The 15,403-nt window shown below is 41.4% G+C and overlaps 1 protein-coding gene across 5 annotated transcripts; it reads left to right on the forward strand.

Annotated features, from left to right (window-relative positions):
• Nucleotides 1-203: 203 nt before the first annotated feature.
• Nucleotides 204-12,952, forward strand: arl13b (ARF like GTPase 13B). 5 transcript variants are annotated; one of them, XM_088998202.1, is made up of 10 exons: nucleotides 204-714; nucleotides 5,402-5,472; nucleotides 5,542-5,791; nucleotides 8,487-8,592; nucleotides 8,744-8,946; nucleotides 9,176-9,290; nucleotides 9,377-9,518; nucleotides 10,792-10,914; nucleotides 12,084-12,152; nucleotides 12,564-12,949. In XM_088998202.1, exons 1-10 carry the CDS (start codon nucleotides 656-658, stop codon nucleotides 12,638-12,640), a joined length of 1,215 nt encoding a protein of 404 aa, XP_088854328.1. In that variant the 5' UTR covers nucleotides 204-655; the 3' UTR covers nucleotides 12,641-12,949. The 5 variants fall into 5 exon arrangements, with proteins under 5 accessions (XP_088854328.1, XP_088854346.1, XP_088854336.1 ...); XM_088998210.1 differs by having other exon boundaries at nucleotides 205-714; nucleotides 12,708-12,947; XM_088998229.1 differs by lacking the exon at nucleotides 204-714 and adding an exon at nucleotides 3,780-3,935 and having other exon boundaries at nucleotides 5,400-5,472; nucleotides 12,564-12,952.
• Nucleotides 12,953-15,403: the final 2,451 nt, after the last annotated feature.

Raw genomic sequence — 15,403 nt, forward strand, 5'->3', positions numbered from 1 at the left:
TGTATAACAAAAAAACTAAGGATCCATTTGGGAGCCGAAGGAGCCCGTTTCTTTTTAGTGAGCCCAGCCAAAAGAACCGGCTCTCTAAAAAATGCGGAATTACCATCTCTAGTGCACTGATTGGCTGTGGCGGCCCCAGAAGGGAAAAAAAGTGGGTGGAGTGTGTTAAAATACTGCAGGATTTATTTGACGAGTGAATATGACGTCATCACGCCCGCATCTTAGCAACGAAACAGAAGGCACAGCAAAGCGCAAGGAAGCTAACTGCTAATGGCCTCATTCGCAATGTAAACAAACATGTTCCTCCTTTTGAAATTTCTCTCTTTTAAAACTCGACTATCGGTTCAGGGTGAAGCCCACGCTTACCCAGAAGACGTGTTTCGACATTAAGACGAGTTCAACAAGCTGCGGTTATCGCCAACTCGAAGCGCTAGCGTTAGCTTTAGATAACGGTTTTCGGAGTTTTTGGACTATGTATTCAACGTCGCCGAGGTTACCATTGGTAGTGATGCCAAAGCATTGAAATGGCTATTTAAATTGCTATTAAAGACTTGTCATAATGTAGTTAGGGTAACGGTCGCCACTCAACGCGACTGAAGAGGGACTCCTGAGGTTCGATGACCACTTAACTGCAGACGCCCGCACTTGGCCTGACATGTTCAGCCTCATGGCGAATTGTTGTAACTGGTTGAAACGCTGGCGAGAGCCGGCAAGGTAAGTTCAATTTTACTTTAAATACGTGCACAATTTAAGAAAATCGTTTTTATTTGTTCAAGAGATTTGGACATACGTGTTGATTTGCAGGTGTGTCATCTTTGGAGCCCCTAAAAATCGGCTCCGTTAAATGATGATCAATTTATAAATAATTATTTCATTCCATTCAGAAACATTGCTACGGCGCCAGACTGAGCCATGTTAAAACGTCATCTCACAAAGTAACGTTGGGGTTGAGAGGCCTGAGAGGAATGTTGTCAAAGCCTCATCAAACTCCATACAATACTTTTCCCATGTTAAACAACAAATCGAAACTTTGTTTTTAAATGTTATCATTTACCAATTTGGATCAATGCCAACATGAGAAGAAAAAAAAAAACAAACCATCAAAATGTTGGATGCAACTCACTGGTAAGCGGTGCATTTTTTTGGGTGGTGGGGGGATAGTAACACCCCAAAAATTCAACACATCTCACAGGACAGCCATTTTCGTGCCGACCTAAGGATAATCCGTGTGGCCTTTTGGGGGCTACTTGATGCTCAAATGCCCCCTCTTTGTCACCTCCGTCATACACCGACAGGTACTATTCAAAATATTCAACATGCCGGTTTACAATAAAAAAAAAAAACAAGAAATTCAGCACACAAAGGACACATTTTTTATCTATAACCACATAATTTTAGTAATTCATGTGTTCCCCTTTCTCTCTTTTTTCTGTTATTTTTTGAGCTCATTTTCTGCTTGTACATATTTTAAACTGTGCCCCCTATAATTCAGGTTGAGATACCATATGATTAAATGCATTTTGTTGTAGGCTTTAAGTGTTGCAAGACTGGTAGAAACAAGATGTTTGATGATAAATGTCCGCAATGACAAGATGTTGTTCTAAAAAGTTTTGCATTTAAGTGAAATGGACGCCATGGTTGACAAAAAAATTGTGAACAATATTTGATACGTCTGTGTAAGCTCTCAGTCGTACAGGAGTGGTCCATCGATAAGAAGGTTTCTTCAGCCGTCATCTGTACAATTTTGAAGGTTTCGGACGTTTCGCCTCCTATCCAAGAGGCTTCGTCGGCGAACTAAAGTCTGACTGGTCGTATCGGCCCTATTTATATATCCCTAATGTCCAGACATGGTGGCGCCGGACACAGCTATGATAGGTCCCTACTCTCAGGTTGGGGGGGGCAGAGGACCCCTCCCTGTGGCCCCACTGATTGTTCTGACATTCCTGACTAACGACTGGCCTATTACCCCCACTCCCACCGGTATCACCTCATCAGCATTACGAAAGTTGCCTAACCTGTTTTGCCTAAGCAGGCTATTGTATGAACGATCCAAATTGAACCTCACCCCACCAGACCGGTTTAATGAAGGATTTTGTTGTTTTATAAGAATCGCTTCTTTTACCCCCCTTTCAAACCATCTATGTTCTTTCGCTAAGATTTTAACCTCATTTTAACCTAAAACTATACCTACAATAGATTACATCACAGCTACTGAATCGGCTATTAAAAATAACAAACTTTCGTATGCAGAGGCGGATGATCTACGCATTAAAATATCAGCTCTTCTCAGTAGTGCCAAACTTCCTCCGTCCAACATAACATTAGAAGAGAGAAAGGCGTTAACTACTCTACAAAAAGACAAAAATATTACTATTTTGCCAGCAGACAAGGGCAGATGCACAGTGCTTCTCAACACATTGGATTATGAAGACAAAATAAATAGGTTAATCAGCGATTCTAACACGTATGAGCAACTAAAAAGGGACCCTTCCAATAGATACAAGAAAGAAATGATTGACTGTCTCCAAAAGTTAGAGAAAGGAAAACATATAGACAAACAGATGTATTTTAGATTATACCCGGGAGAGGCCACGCCATGTATCTATGGCCTGCCAAAAATACATAAAGAAGGGTTCCCCCTCAGACCCATTGTTTGTAGCATTGACTCCTCTACATACAATGTAGCCAAATATTTAAAAACTATTTTAGCTCCGTTGGTTGGTAACACAGAATATCACGTAGAGAACACCACAGGGTTTGTAGAGAGGATCAAAGACCTCATATTGGAACCTGAGGAAACTTTGGCATCATACGATGTGACTTCTCTCTTTACATCTGTCCCAACCCCAGCAGCAGCTTAGGCAAAACAGGTTAGTCAAAATTCGTAATGCTGATGAGGTGATACTGGTGGGAGTGCGGCAAATAGGCCAGTCGTTAGTCAGGAATGTAGGAACAATCAGTGGGGCCACAGGGAGTGGTCCTCTGCTCCCCCCACCCTGAGAGTAGGGACCTATCATAGCTGTGTCCGGCGCCGCCATGTCTGGACATTAGGGATATATAAATAGGGCCGATACGACCAGTCAGACTTTAGTTCGCTGACGAAGCCTCTTGGATAGGAGGCGAAACGTCCGAAACCTTCAAATTTGTACCGATGACGGCTGAAGAAACCTTCTCATCGAAGCAAATTAGTATATACTGTATAGTACTATAATGAAACATGACATGTAATACGACGGGATAAGAAGATGATATAAGATACCTGATAAGATAACCTTTTCCGGTCTCGCATATAACTAAACATATTTAGAACAACAATTTATGCGAGATAAATGAAGGGAGGTACAAATGAAAGTACAATAACAGTTATGTTTTATATAACTTGAGTAAACCACCTGTCACTTAATTTATAAAGCCCCCATCTCACTGAATAGTAAACATTTGTGACTGTTTTCAAAGGGAACGAATGTTGCATTCAAGTCAAAGTTTGTCAGGGTTGGCTTGAAGTCGCAAATTTTCGCCAAACAGTCAAAGGATGTTTGCCTGAATTTTCCTTCACATCAAGAAAAAAAGGTGACTATTTTACTGTACTTTTTTGTTGTTCGAAATGTATTCCTCATGAAAAAAAACGTAAACACAATCATAGCATAAGGAAAAAGGCACAGATCACGTGATAAATGTGAGTCATGTGAGCCTGTGGATTTAGTCAGAAATCCTCATCTAATCCCACAGCCAGGTCTGTTGTCTCTCCTTTGACACATTACCGCAAGGGGTTTGCAATCTAGAACGTGAAGGGTTACGTGGTCGTGGGTAGTGAGCGCTCATTATATCGGCTTTTCGTGGATTTACATGATGAAGTTGGACTGATGAGTGCCAGCTGGCTCCTGAGGACGGTTAGATGGATTAAGCGCTTGATGTCCTTTCAACTTGAGTGTCAAAGTTAAGTATGAAGAAAGGAGATAAGAGGGTATGTGCTCACTGTCACCTTGGAAACATCGTTGCAATTCTTTTGTCGGCTTTAAATGTCTACTGTTGGTCTTTGTCACTTGGTGAGTACATTAGATTAGCATGCTGGAGCGACACACTGCATACTCATTTAGCATTAAAACGTTCATGGTGAGGTTTTGAGATGTGAATGTAATTTATTCTGTGACCATTGCTCATAACTCAAAACATGCATCTCTCAAATCATCTTTCCTTCTCGGAATGAATGAAATTGCCAGTAATTATACCTGCATAATCAAATAGAGGGAAACATGGCACTTATGTGCTTTATCTAAAAAAAAGGGGGGGGGGGCATCAATTAATGGAAATAATGTGTGTGTGTTTGGGGGGGGGGGGGGGCAGAAAGAATAGATGCTGTTGAGTATTGTCACATTTTCTGTCCATGTGTTGTTTCACTGTTTTTTTCGAAAACTGCAACTCTTGTGGGCCACCAGTTGGCATTTCAGAGGCATTTTTGTTGTTAGGATTAAGATACGCATCATTAACGAAGATAAAACTAAATGATTGTTATAAATGCACCACCTGTAATTGACTTTGTTTTATTTCTCGTTTGACAGTCAACATGATTTAGAAGTTGCAATAGTAACTGTGTCTGTTTGGTAAGGTAAATGAAGTTCACTGGTGACATACAGTGCCTGTATTCTTTGTACCAAAAAAAATGGCCAAATGGTGGCTCGTATCCCCAAAAAAACTTGGAAATCCCGTCACTTGTGTCCCATGGCGCATCAAAAAGCATGAATTTGCCATGAATGTGTTCCAGGTAAAGCAAACAAAAAAGTGTGTGAAATGTATATTAACTCATTCACTGGCATTCACAAATTTATTCTGGAATTGAAAATATGACAGAATGCATTCCCGAATTAGTTCTGGTTTTGCTTTTTCTTGCTTGGGTGCCGATAAAGTCCTGGCCAGAACGCTGGCAATGTTTTTGCCTTCCACAAGGGGCAGCATTTCCATTTTGTCCATGGTAACGCTTTGTTCCAGCTTTATCTGTTGTTGCATACAATATTGCATTGTATTTTGGACAGCCACCCTCATTTCAAGCTCATATGACTCCAGGCCCATCTAATTTAGGAATTAAGTCTATTTTCTCTGATGAAAGAAAAGAGTTTCTTACGCTGCATTGAATGTTTATAAAGTCCTAAAATTCTGCGGCTCCTGTAATTCAAGTGACAATGACAAAAACCTTGGCACATTTTCGCACGTCTGGCAGTGAATCAGTTTAAGGAAGACATTCCATTGTGTAGTTGGATGACAATAACTGGCTCATACAATCCACTCACTGATTGGACTTTTTTCAATAACTGGCTCATCTGTGTCCTTCAATGTAACAGTTAGCGTTCTCTCACTGATATGTAATTTGCAATAAGCGTATTAATGCTCATTTCTGCTCCAACAGAAAAGTGACTCTGGTGATGGTGGGACTGGATAACGCTGGGAAGACCGCCACAGTACGAGGAATCCAAGGAGGTTCGGACCTGGTTTCTTAAGTGTGTTCTTTTTACAGATCAATTTTGCAAGTTTGACTTTGGTTTTCAGAGAATCCCCAGGATGTTGCTCCAACTGTGGGTTTTTCCAAGGTTGACCTGAAGCAGGGAAAATTTGAGGTCACAATCTTCGATCTGGGCGGTGGGAAGAGGATCCGCGCGATATGGAAGAATTACTACTCAGAGTCACACGGTGTAGTGTTTGTGGTGGACTCCAGCGATGTGCAGCGCATTCAGGAGACGCGGGAGACCATGACAGAGGTTCTGCATCACCCGCGTATCGCCGGGAAGCCTGTGCTTGTGTGAGTGGTTGCAACTGAATTCAAAATCTTCCCAACTTGTCTGTAAATTGAGGTAGAGAGGCGTGCAACACAGGTTGTGACAACAACCACTTTGCTGTGAAGTACTGAGATGAATTTTCATCCTATCACCTTACTAAAAGGATGGCCTCGGTCCTGGTCTTTCAGAAAAAATGAAGCCAATGTTGTTTTTCTGATATTTATTCAAAATCTGACTTCATGGTTGAATTGAACGATCTGCTTCACTGAGGACGTAGCCAATTTTAGCAGAGGTGGCCAGCATCATGAGCGGTCTCAGGCAGGGAAAAAGCTTTTTATGTATCTTTTTGTTAGCTTTCAAATTATTGTAGTTTTATTTTTTTGCCCTTTACAATATATTCTTTGTTGAAGGATCCTGCTCGAGACTCCGCAAAATTTCAAAGTCAAAAAGTCAAAGTCAAAGTCCGCTTTATTGTCAAATATGCTCATATGCATGACATACAGCACAGATGAAATTACTGTCCTCTCGGACCCAGCATGCAAGGCACTTATAATTACTTTAACAAACATAAACATGAAAACGCCAATTTGCCGGGAAGGGGGAGCCGCTGCGTGTTCATGCGCCGCCATCTTGGGAAAAAAAAAAATTGAAAAAATAACAAATATGACAACACAAAGACACAGAGTCATTCATTCTTCAGGACTTGCTGTACCCTCTTTGTGATGACATGAAGCAGTTCTAGTTGAAAGAGGAGAGGATCAAAGCATCCATGTCAGCAGTGGATCAGGGACGTCATGGTGGAATTTGTACATCTACAAGCTAAATGTTGAAAGCAAACACGAAGCTGTAGCATCCATTGACGAAAAGACATTGACTCACATCTCCTGTCCCACATAAATCCGCTACAATTCCAAGCCGCGACAGTTCCACATACGCATCGGCGCTCTGCGCTGACGCTGCTTTCTTCTTATCGCGGGCTCCTCAAGCCATGCATCCATCCAACCGCAGACTGTCCAACAGCACTGACCTTTCCACTGAACAAAGCGGGGCTGTGAAGATGCTGCCCATTACAGGCGCAAAAAAGCACAATGGCCCCAGAGCTGTCCAGCGATGGTAGTCAAATGGCTCCGACATTCCTCCCATTCAAAAACAGTACTGGCATATTCAAATTTGGGCATAGTTACAGTAACAAAAAAAAGTAAATTGCGCCTCTTGTTCTTGAACAGTTTTAACAGCTGCATGCAAGTTTTTCCGATCCAGTGCACACCAAACCCAATCAGTCTATGTGCTCAATCACCAAACCTTTCATGACTAACATCTGTGTAAGCTCTCAGTTGTACAGGAGTGGTCCATCGATGAAAAGGTTTCTTCAGCCATGATCTGTCCTTCTTTGAAGGTGTCGGACGTTTCGCTTCTTATCCAAGAAACTTCGTCAGCAAACTAAATTCTTACTGGTAGTTATCTTTCATGACTAAAAAATACAAATGTGATTTTTTTTTCTCACAAATTATATCTAAACAACACATTTATTTTAAATAGATAAAAGTAAACACATTTAGTAAAAGTATTAGGTCTACATTGATTTACCGTGCATACAATGAACCAGCTAGTGAAGGCCAGTCGGGCGCGTCATAGCTAATTGATATATTGAATCGGGTGTGTTTTCACCTCCATGGCAGAACTCTTAAAGGACAACCAACACAATTTTTTGTTTCCTAACTGACATCAGAAAAACGTTTTATAGTATCTAAAATACCCAAAACACGCAGGCTGATATTTTTAGTCAAATGCAAAACACCAATAAAAATGAGTTAAAGTGTCCCAAAACTACTTCAAAATGACCTCGGAGATGCAAAGTTTCAGAAGGTCCCGCCCCCTTGTTCGTGATGTCACGTCAGGACGTCTTGCCTTGCTCTAGAATCAAAACAATGGCTTCAGATTCGGGGAAGATGCTCTCTTGTTACTCACCCAGTTATGAATATGATTGAAATAGTTCTGAAGAGGAAAGCATACATGTTTGCAATCGATTAAAGAAGTCCTCCCGTATCAATTCGAGCCGTTAGGACTCCAATGTAGCGTCCCAGAAAAGATGGCGCCCAAGCTCCGTTGGAAATGGGCTGATTTGTCTGCTGGGAATTTGTGTCAACTAGTATCAAATAGTCGTCTTCGTGCAACACACCACCATCGCATTATTTATGTTTTCCATCTAATTTCGCCATTAACACGGATCAACACGAAGTTTTCAGACCAAACAAAGTACCCAAAATGCATTGTGTGTCGCTTTCTCGGTCAGGGGCGTTCCAGACGTGACGTGACGTCACGTCAGGCATCGTCATCAACTCGAAAACAAGACTTCCTGAATATTCAGTGTGAGTCTTAAAACGTAAAATATAGCTACATGCGGTGGAATCTATAAAATACGCTCAGTAGAAGTCATTTGAAGTGATTTTACAAATTATGGACACAACTTGTCCGGAGGCGTCGGTTGTCCTTTAAGGTTTGATTGAATCCGGTTCACAAACCACTGCCAGAGAACAATAACTCAATTGCAGTTGAAAATGTCACTCAACTGTTCAGTGCTTGTCAAATATTGCTTTTCATGGCTTCAGACGTTTTAGAATCTAAGGAGGCTGTAAATTAGGCAGTGATGGCTGATTCCACCTTTCTTCATGCAGGAAAACACTTTTTCTTCAATGTAGATCCTGTGTCTGCTTTCAGACTTGCCAACAAACAGGATCAAGAAGGAGCACTGGCAGAAGCTGACATCATTGAGAATCTGTCGCTAGAGAAGCTTGTGAATGAGAACAAGTGTCTTTGTCAGATCGTAAGTGCTTCTGCAGCTATTGTGAAATGGCCGCAGAGTGACATGAGCTCTGCCGGTTGTAGAACTCGCAGCTTCCCCTGTGCTCTTGTAGCATGTCCTTGCCCGTTTCATCCCAGCGATGCTCATGGAATATTTTCCAATCCTTTTCCAGGAGCCGTGCTCTGCGGTTTTGGGTTACGGCAAGAAAGTTGACAAATCCATTAAAAGAGGTTTGAGCTGGCTCCTCAACAATATTGCCAAAGATTTTGAGGCCATTACTGAGCGTGTGCAGAAAGATACAGCGGAGCAGCGTGCTCAAGAGGAGCAGGATAAGAAAGAAAGAGCAGAACGAGTCCGGCGGATCAGAGAAGAGAGGTGAGCAGGGAGCTATGGTGAGATATATCATGTATCCTAGACTCTTACCTTGGCCAAGAATACAAGACGAGATGTGTTCTTATTCTCTGCAACCACAGTCTTAATTTTTTTTCAGCACTTTAAGGATAATCACATTTGACACAGCCATATTATTTCATACAGTAACCCTTCCAAAGATTGAAAATGGATGTTTGAAAATGCCAAAAGGTTACAATGTCTTTTTTCCCAGAGAGCGGCAGGAGAGGGAGGAGGCTGAACGGGAGGGCAGGCATGTCTGCGAAGCGGAACCTGATGAAGAAAACATGGCCAACCCCTTCCAGCCGATTGAAAATGTCATCACCGAGGTTTGAAAAGACACCCTAACATAAAAACGAGGCGCTATGTGTTTGCAAGGGTGAACAGTCTCTCTTGCATCATCGATTTCTTTCAGAGTGGGGATAAAGCAGATGAGAGAAGGCAAAAAGACCTGCGGGACTGTACAGTCAACAGTTTGAAGGCATGCGGCGATTATGTAAAGGAGACCCATGAGGACACGGACAACGGAAGACAAACTCTGGATAATTCCAGCCCAAGTAAGTGCATGTGCACTTAATGCAGAAAGGTTGGAGGTCCTTATTGGCGCCTCGCTGTTAGTGTATCTTTGCTACAATTGAATTGTGAAAACTGACTTCACTTCAAAAGAACTTTCGCCTAAGCAACGCATGCCGCTTAATAGGAGCAAGCCAAATTTGGAGATACAGTAAAGTCTCGTTATATCGATATTCTCGGGAGTTAGGAAAAATGTCGATATAACCTTACTGTCGATATATCTGTCCTGCGCCGAACTGCATTCACAAAAGCCGCCAAAAGAGGGCATCCAAGCGCCATATAAGAAACGGAGCTGGCCATGAGCTCGCCATTTCGTGCCTCTTTTTTTTTTGGGTGAGAGATGTTCCCCCAATGTTGCCTCAAAATGGCACATATAATTCTTTAATCGATTGCAAACATGTATGCTTTCCTCGCCAGAACTACAGTGTATTTGAATCATATTCATAACTGGATGTGTAACAAGAAAGCATATTATCCGAATCTGAAGCCATTGTTTGGATTTACAAGCAATGCAAGACGTCTTGGCGTGAAGTCATTTTTATTGGTGTTTTGCATTTGAATAAAAAGTGACATCGGTTGTCCTTTAATACACAGTATGGAATGTATGGTAATTTTCAAAATCATCACGCTTCAGCAGACAAAACAAGAAAAATTGTTGCAAAAAATGATTGCATTCATATACAGTACAGTGGGCATGTACATAACACAACAGGGAAACTGCAACGCTTACATCTTACTGTATTATGTATGCAATTTAAAAAAGTCATCAATCTTCTTCTGCATCCCATTTTTACCTTTTAACACAAACACTTCAATTTCGTCTGCTACACACGAGCTGGCGTCTGAAAATGAAAATGGCTCTGCTACACTGGAGCTGGTCACGTAACAAACTCACGTGACCAAGTCGACCAATGGCGCGATCGATGGCGTGTATCGATATAAACAGCAAAATGGCCGGCGGGAGATGAAAAAGAGCACCGTAGTAACCGGATTATCGTAAAAACCACGAATCGTACTAAACGGAACTAATTATACATAAAAAGACTAGAAATGTGCACGGGAAATGAAAATAGTGTCGTAATAAGCAGTATTATCAATATAAACGATAGCGATATAACGAGACTTTACTGTACTTTAACAGCACAGAAACAGCCCTGTAGTAAGATATCAAAACAAATGAAGCATTTTTAAAGGGTGGTGACGCACCCCGTCATTGTGCCGATCATTTCCAATGTATTGGTCCACATTTTGTCATAGGCACGGCCACTGAGCAAAGCAAGAAGAAGGTGAGAAAATTGTACCTGAAGCGGAAGCACCGTGTGGACCCACTGAATACGGAGGAGGGCCAAGCGGAGAGGGTCACCCCTCCACCTGTTCCAGGTTTGTCTTTCCACATCACACGCTCTTTTCCCAACCTCATTTGCATAAATGACCTTTAAATGGTTGTAGTTTTTCATTTCTTGATCTAAACCCGAGGAAGCAGCATATCACTACTGTTGGATTTTTAGATTCAGCTGATAGCATTAGTTTTTCATCCTTCTTATATACTGTGTGTCACGGTGCCTTGAAATTTGAAACAGTCTTATCTCAAATTACCTTTTCCGATTGAAATGAATTCCCATTAATTGGTTTCCAGCTTCCCATAAAACAACAGATTGTGAAACATGTTATTTTTTAAGAAAGTCTCCAATATCACACTGTGTAAAAACAATCAAACACAATGTAAGGAATTATTAAATGATCTTGAGGTGAAGAATATTTACTATTTGGCTGAGCATCAGATCATATTTTGAAAAAGTCAGACATCTTGTCCCTCATATGTCAAAGCGCCAATGTCAAGTACAATTTTTATGGATGTGTGTATCTCACGATGTAATGTGTGCAGTTTTCCCAACCTTTATTGAGCGTTCCTTACATTAAAATCTCACTGCACACCACCAAGCAAAAATGTCACAAAAGTATAGAGTGAACACTATGGCTGAAGTCAAGATGTTCTCTACTTAGCTTACTCCCAAGGGGACTTTGCGTTATCTATGCCTATTAAGTTAAACACAAAGCTCGTGGGTTTCCTCCCACATTCCATAAACATGCATGGGAGCCTGATTGAACATTCCAAATTGTCCCTAGGTTTGATTGTGAGTTTGAATAGTTTGTTGTGTGCCCTGCAATTGCCTGGCTATCGCTTCAGGGCATCCCCGCTTACTGCCCGAAAACAACTAGGATAGGCTCCTTAATGCCCCATGACCCTTGTGAGGATAAACCGTTCAGAAAATGGAAATGGACAGCCAGTATATTGGATGAATAGCAACAAGTTTAATATGTCTGCCATCTAGCGGACAAGCCTTAAAGAAATTGTTCTGTTTGTGTCTACAAATTGCTGGCGCAACGGTATTATTTATGGTGTATAAATAATAGCTTTCTGGCTAATTCAGAAGATCTTTCTCAGAATAGTCATGTACACCAGCGCAATGGTTGGAATCATGCGTGAAAGTACACAATTTCCCCCAATAAATCATTCAATGTTTTACTGCTTTTTTCCCCCATTGTAGTTGGATGGGCGTCTCCTAAAGTGTCTAGGCTGCCCAAACTAGAGCCTCTTTGGGACTCAAAAGCCTCTGGTAAAAACAGCTATGCCGAGAATCTAATTTGTGCCTTCATTCTTTTAACAACTTCCATCTAGTCTCATGCTTGCAAACAATGAATGCCTTTTCATTCACCAATGCTCAGAAGTGTTTACTCTTCAGAGTAATAATTCAAGGGCTGTTGTTGTCGTTAGAGGCAACATTTCTGTCTGGCCCTGCAGAGGAAACACTGAATCTATGCTTTTCGTAATGTCACTGACTCTCAACAGCATTGAGCTTCTTCGTTTCCAATGACTTGTTGGGCTTTGCATCCACCCATTCATCTGCATAGATCTTTTTCTTGCCCATTTCATCCCAATATGTGTTTCTTTTGAATGATGCATGGATTAATTTCAGGTTGAACTGGCTCTGGAATAATTTAGCCAAACTTTCTCTTCCGCTCCACAGAGATTTACAAGAAGCCACACCCACCTATCGCAAATAAGCCACAGCCTAACAGTGACACAGATGATGTCGTTTTTTAACCTTTTAGCGATTGCTTCCCCCAGCCCTCCGAAATCATGGCTCTCCCCTTTTGCTTTTTGTCCCAAGCAAGTGCAGTGTAAACAACCCACTGCAGCAGTCTGAAGCGTGTCTTTGAGAAGAGCTTCCTGGGAGCGTGGAAGTGCGATGTAAAAGAGAAAGGACAAACACGAAGACGGATGCTCTGTTCAGTCACCATAAAACTGTTTTTTCACAGACTAATAACAAAATGAACACGCTTACAATACGTTTGTTTATTCATGTACCATATATTTTTACTACATTATTAAACAAGACGAATACCGCTGTATTCCTGTTGGTTCAGTGTTTTTTTTTTTTTTTTTTTTACTTATACAGTCAAACCTCGGTTTTTGAACGTCTGTTCTCGACCAATTCAGTGTTCGACCAAAATCATTGTTTTTTTTTTTGCCACAGTTTACTAATGAAAATCTGTTCTGACCAAACTGAGCGCAGCTGAATGCACCACTAGTCTCGTCTCCGCTTCCTTGTACTGTATGTCACTTCCTTGTGTCATGTCTCTTTGTGACTGACGCATTATCCTCGTGTAGCGTTCCATTGTGAGCAGGTGTGTTTGTACTGTTCACTCACGATCAAAAGGAGAAGCAGACATTGATTATATTCATTATAATGGGAAATGTTTCGGTTTTTTAACAAATCGGTTTTCGGACAGGTTTCTGGAACAGATTATGGTCGAAAACCGAGGTTTGACTGTATAGCGTTCAAGGAAAAAAATGCAGAAAACAATGGTCAAACATACAAACCAAATTTCAATGTTCTTAAGTTTGGATGATGTGTTAAACAAATAAAAATAGAATCTCGTGATTTGCAAATAATGTTCAACCACTATTCAATTGTAGACATGACAAAGACACCATATTTCATGTTGACGCTGTTGAGCTTTTCATTGTTTCTATCAAATAATTATGAATTTATTATTTTATGTTCCGACAAGCTGGGAAATGTGGCAAAAAGACTGAGAAACTTGGGGAATGATCATCAAACACCAAGTTTGGGACATCCCACAGGTGAGCAAGCTAACTGACAACTGGGGTTTCCAAATTAGCGAGATTGTGGGGTCACCGGCGCGCACCGCATCCTTGATGTCTTTCAAGCCCTAGATCTCTTTGATGTGCGTCTCAGCCTGACGCATGTCCCATGGTTGAAAATGGTGTAAAAGTAGCCGTCGCGGGACAGAGAGAATTCAGAATCATCGGGGACTCTCAAAGAGACTTGCAAAGACCAGCACATGCATGCCCGGCTCACGCCGGGCGTCGGACGGACATCACAGCACGACGAAACACCCTGCTCGACTCCACGCCACGATCAAGCTCTGGAACACATCACATCTGCGTGTCATTTGCCTGGGAGATCTGACAACGAACCTACTTAGAATTAAAGCGAACCATCAATCTCTTTCAGATCATCAAACCTCACTCCAGGTAGCCTTGTTATTGACTGTCAAAAAGACGGACGTTGACATGACAAGAACGCGAGAACATGGACAATTTTGCATAACTTGATAGAGTAATTCTGTGCTTCTAAAAGTATCTGTACCTGACTTCATATCAATACCGTTGCTGTTTTTGAGTTTTAAAAGTGTTATGTATATGGCCAGTATCGATCAGAAACTGCATGCTTGATACCTGCTCGTGGAAGCCCCTGCTCTTTACCGGTACAGTGTTTCTAACGTCAGATGATATCGAGCTGGCTGTCAGGGAATCATTCAGATCATTGACTTGGTTTCCGGAACATGTGCCGGCATAGATTGCACAAATACCCGCAGGATGCTTTTTTACTGTGTTTCCAAGGTGCAGCATAGCCACTAGAAATAGCTCTTTTTGTACGAGTGAAAATGTCATGCGTCACGTCGACAAAACATACATTAGAATGTATTGACTACAGATATGGAAACGGCGTCACCGCGGACCTTAATACAGGATGTGTTACAACTATTGCCAAAGGTTACAAATACTTGAAGCACAGGTACTCGAAACAAATACAACGCGGAATGCGTGTATTAGCGTGGATGTGTTTGGACTAACCTTATCGACTCTTCACTGTATTGTGTAATGCTCGTGGTCTTTAAAATGCTTTATGGTTCAGTTGAGTAAATTATGGATTTAAAAAATATCATGGGTATGTTTAAAAAGTAGAACAGAAAGAGGAATGAATTCATCCAACGAGCTGAGGTGTTCATTTTTTAGAAAAGCCCGTGTATTTTTTCTTTTGGCCCACAGAGGGCAATGCAGTCTTAGGGAATCGGCGAAATCACACGACTGTGCAGTACACACTAGCTTCGATGTGTCCGAATCTTTCCTGTCTTAAGCTTTTGCTTTTTGAGCATTCGAGAGTGTAACCCACGTTTTCAGTTACGTATGTCTGGGCCTCCTGAAAGGTAGACTCACGTCACCAAGTCGTGGGTACTGATTAAAACAAACAAACGTCTGGTTATTTTTTCTTTTTGACGATGTAACACAAAATTTGCTTGTATGTGAATACAATACACCATGTATTCATATTTTTTTTTGTATTTTTTTTCAGCAGTAACGATGCCCTATTACAGGGGTCGGGAACCTTTTTGACTAAGAGCCATAAAAGTAAAATATTTAAAAATGTTTTTCAGTGAGAGCCACAACACGCGAGCGCGCACCCACACACACGCACGCGCGGCCACTTTTCAACAAAATGTCAGAATGTATTATTTAAAATAACTTTGTGATAGTACTCACCGTTAACATGAATGG

Source organism: Hippocampus bargibanti, linkage group LG01 (genome assembly GCF_051943395.1).
Source record: "Hippocampus bargibanti isolate YZ-2025 linkage group LG01, ASM5194339v1, whole genome shotgun sequence".
Classification (NCBI taxonomy): Eukaryota; Metazoa; Chordata; class Actinopteri; order Syngnathiformes; family Syngnathidae; genus Hippocampus; species Hippocampus bargibanti.

Bases quoted from the DNA above. Each gene is read 5' to 3' on its own strand.
- arl13b (XM_088998229.1), top strand. From the start codon at position 3,864: ATGAGTGCCAGCTGGCTCCTGAGGACGGTTAGATGGATTAAGCGCTTG. The intron at 8,593-8,743 runs GTAAGTGCTTCT...ATCCTTTTCCAG, and splicing joins ACAAGTGTCTTTGTCAGATC to GAGCCGTGCTCTGCGGTTTT. The intron at 9,291-9,376 runs GTTTGAAAAGAC...GATTTCTTTCAG, and splicing joins TTGAAAATGTCATCACCGAG to AGTGGGGATAAAGCAGATGA.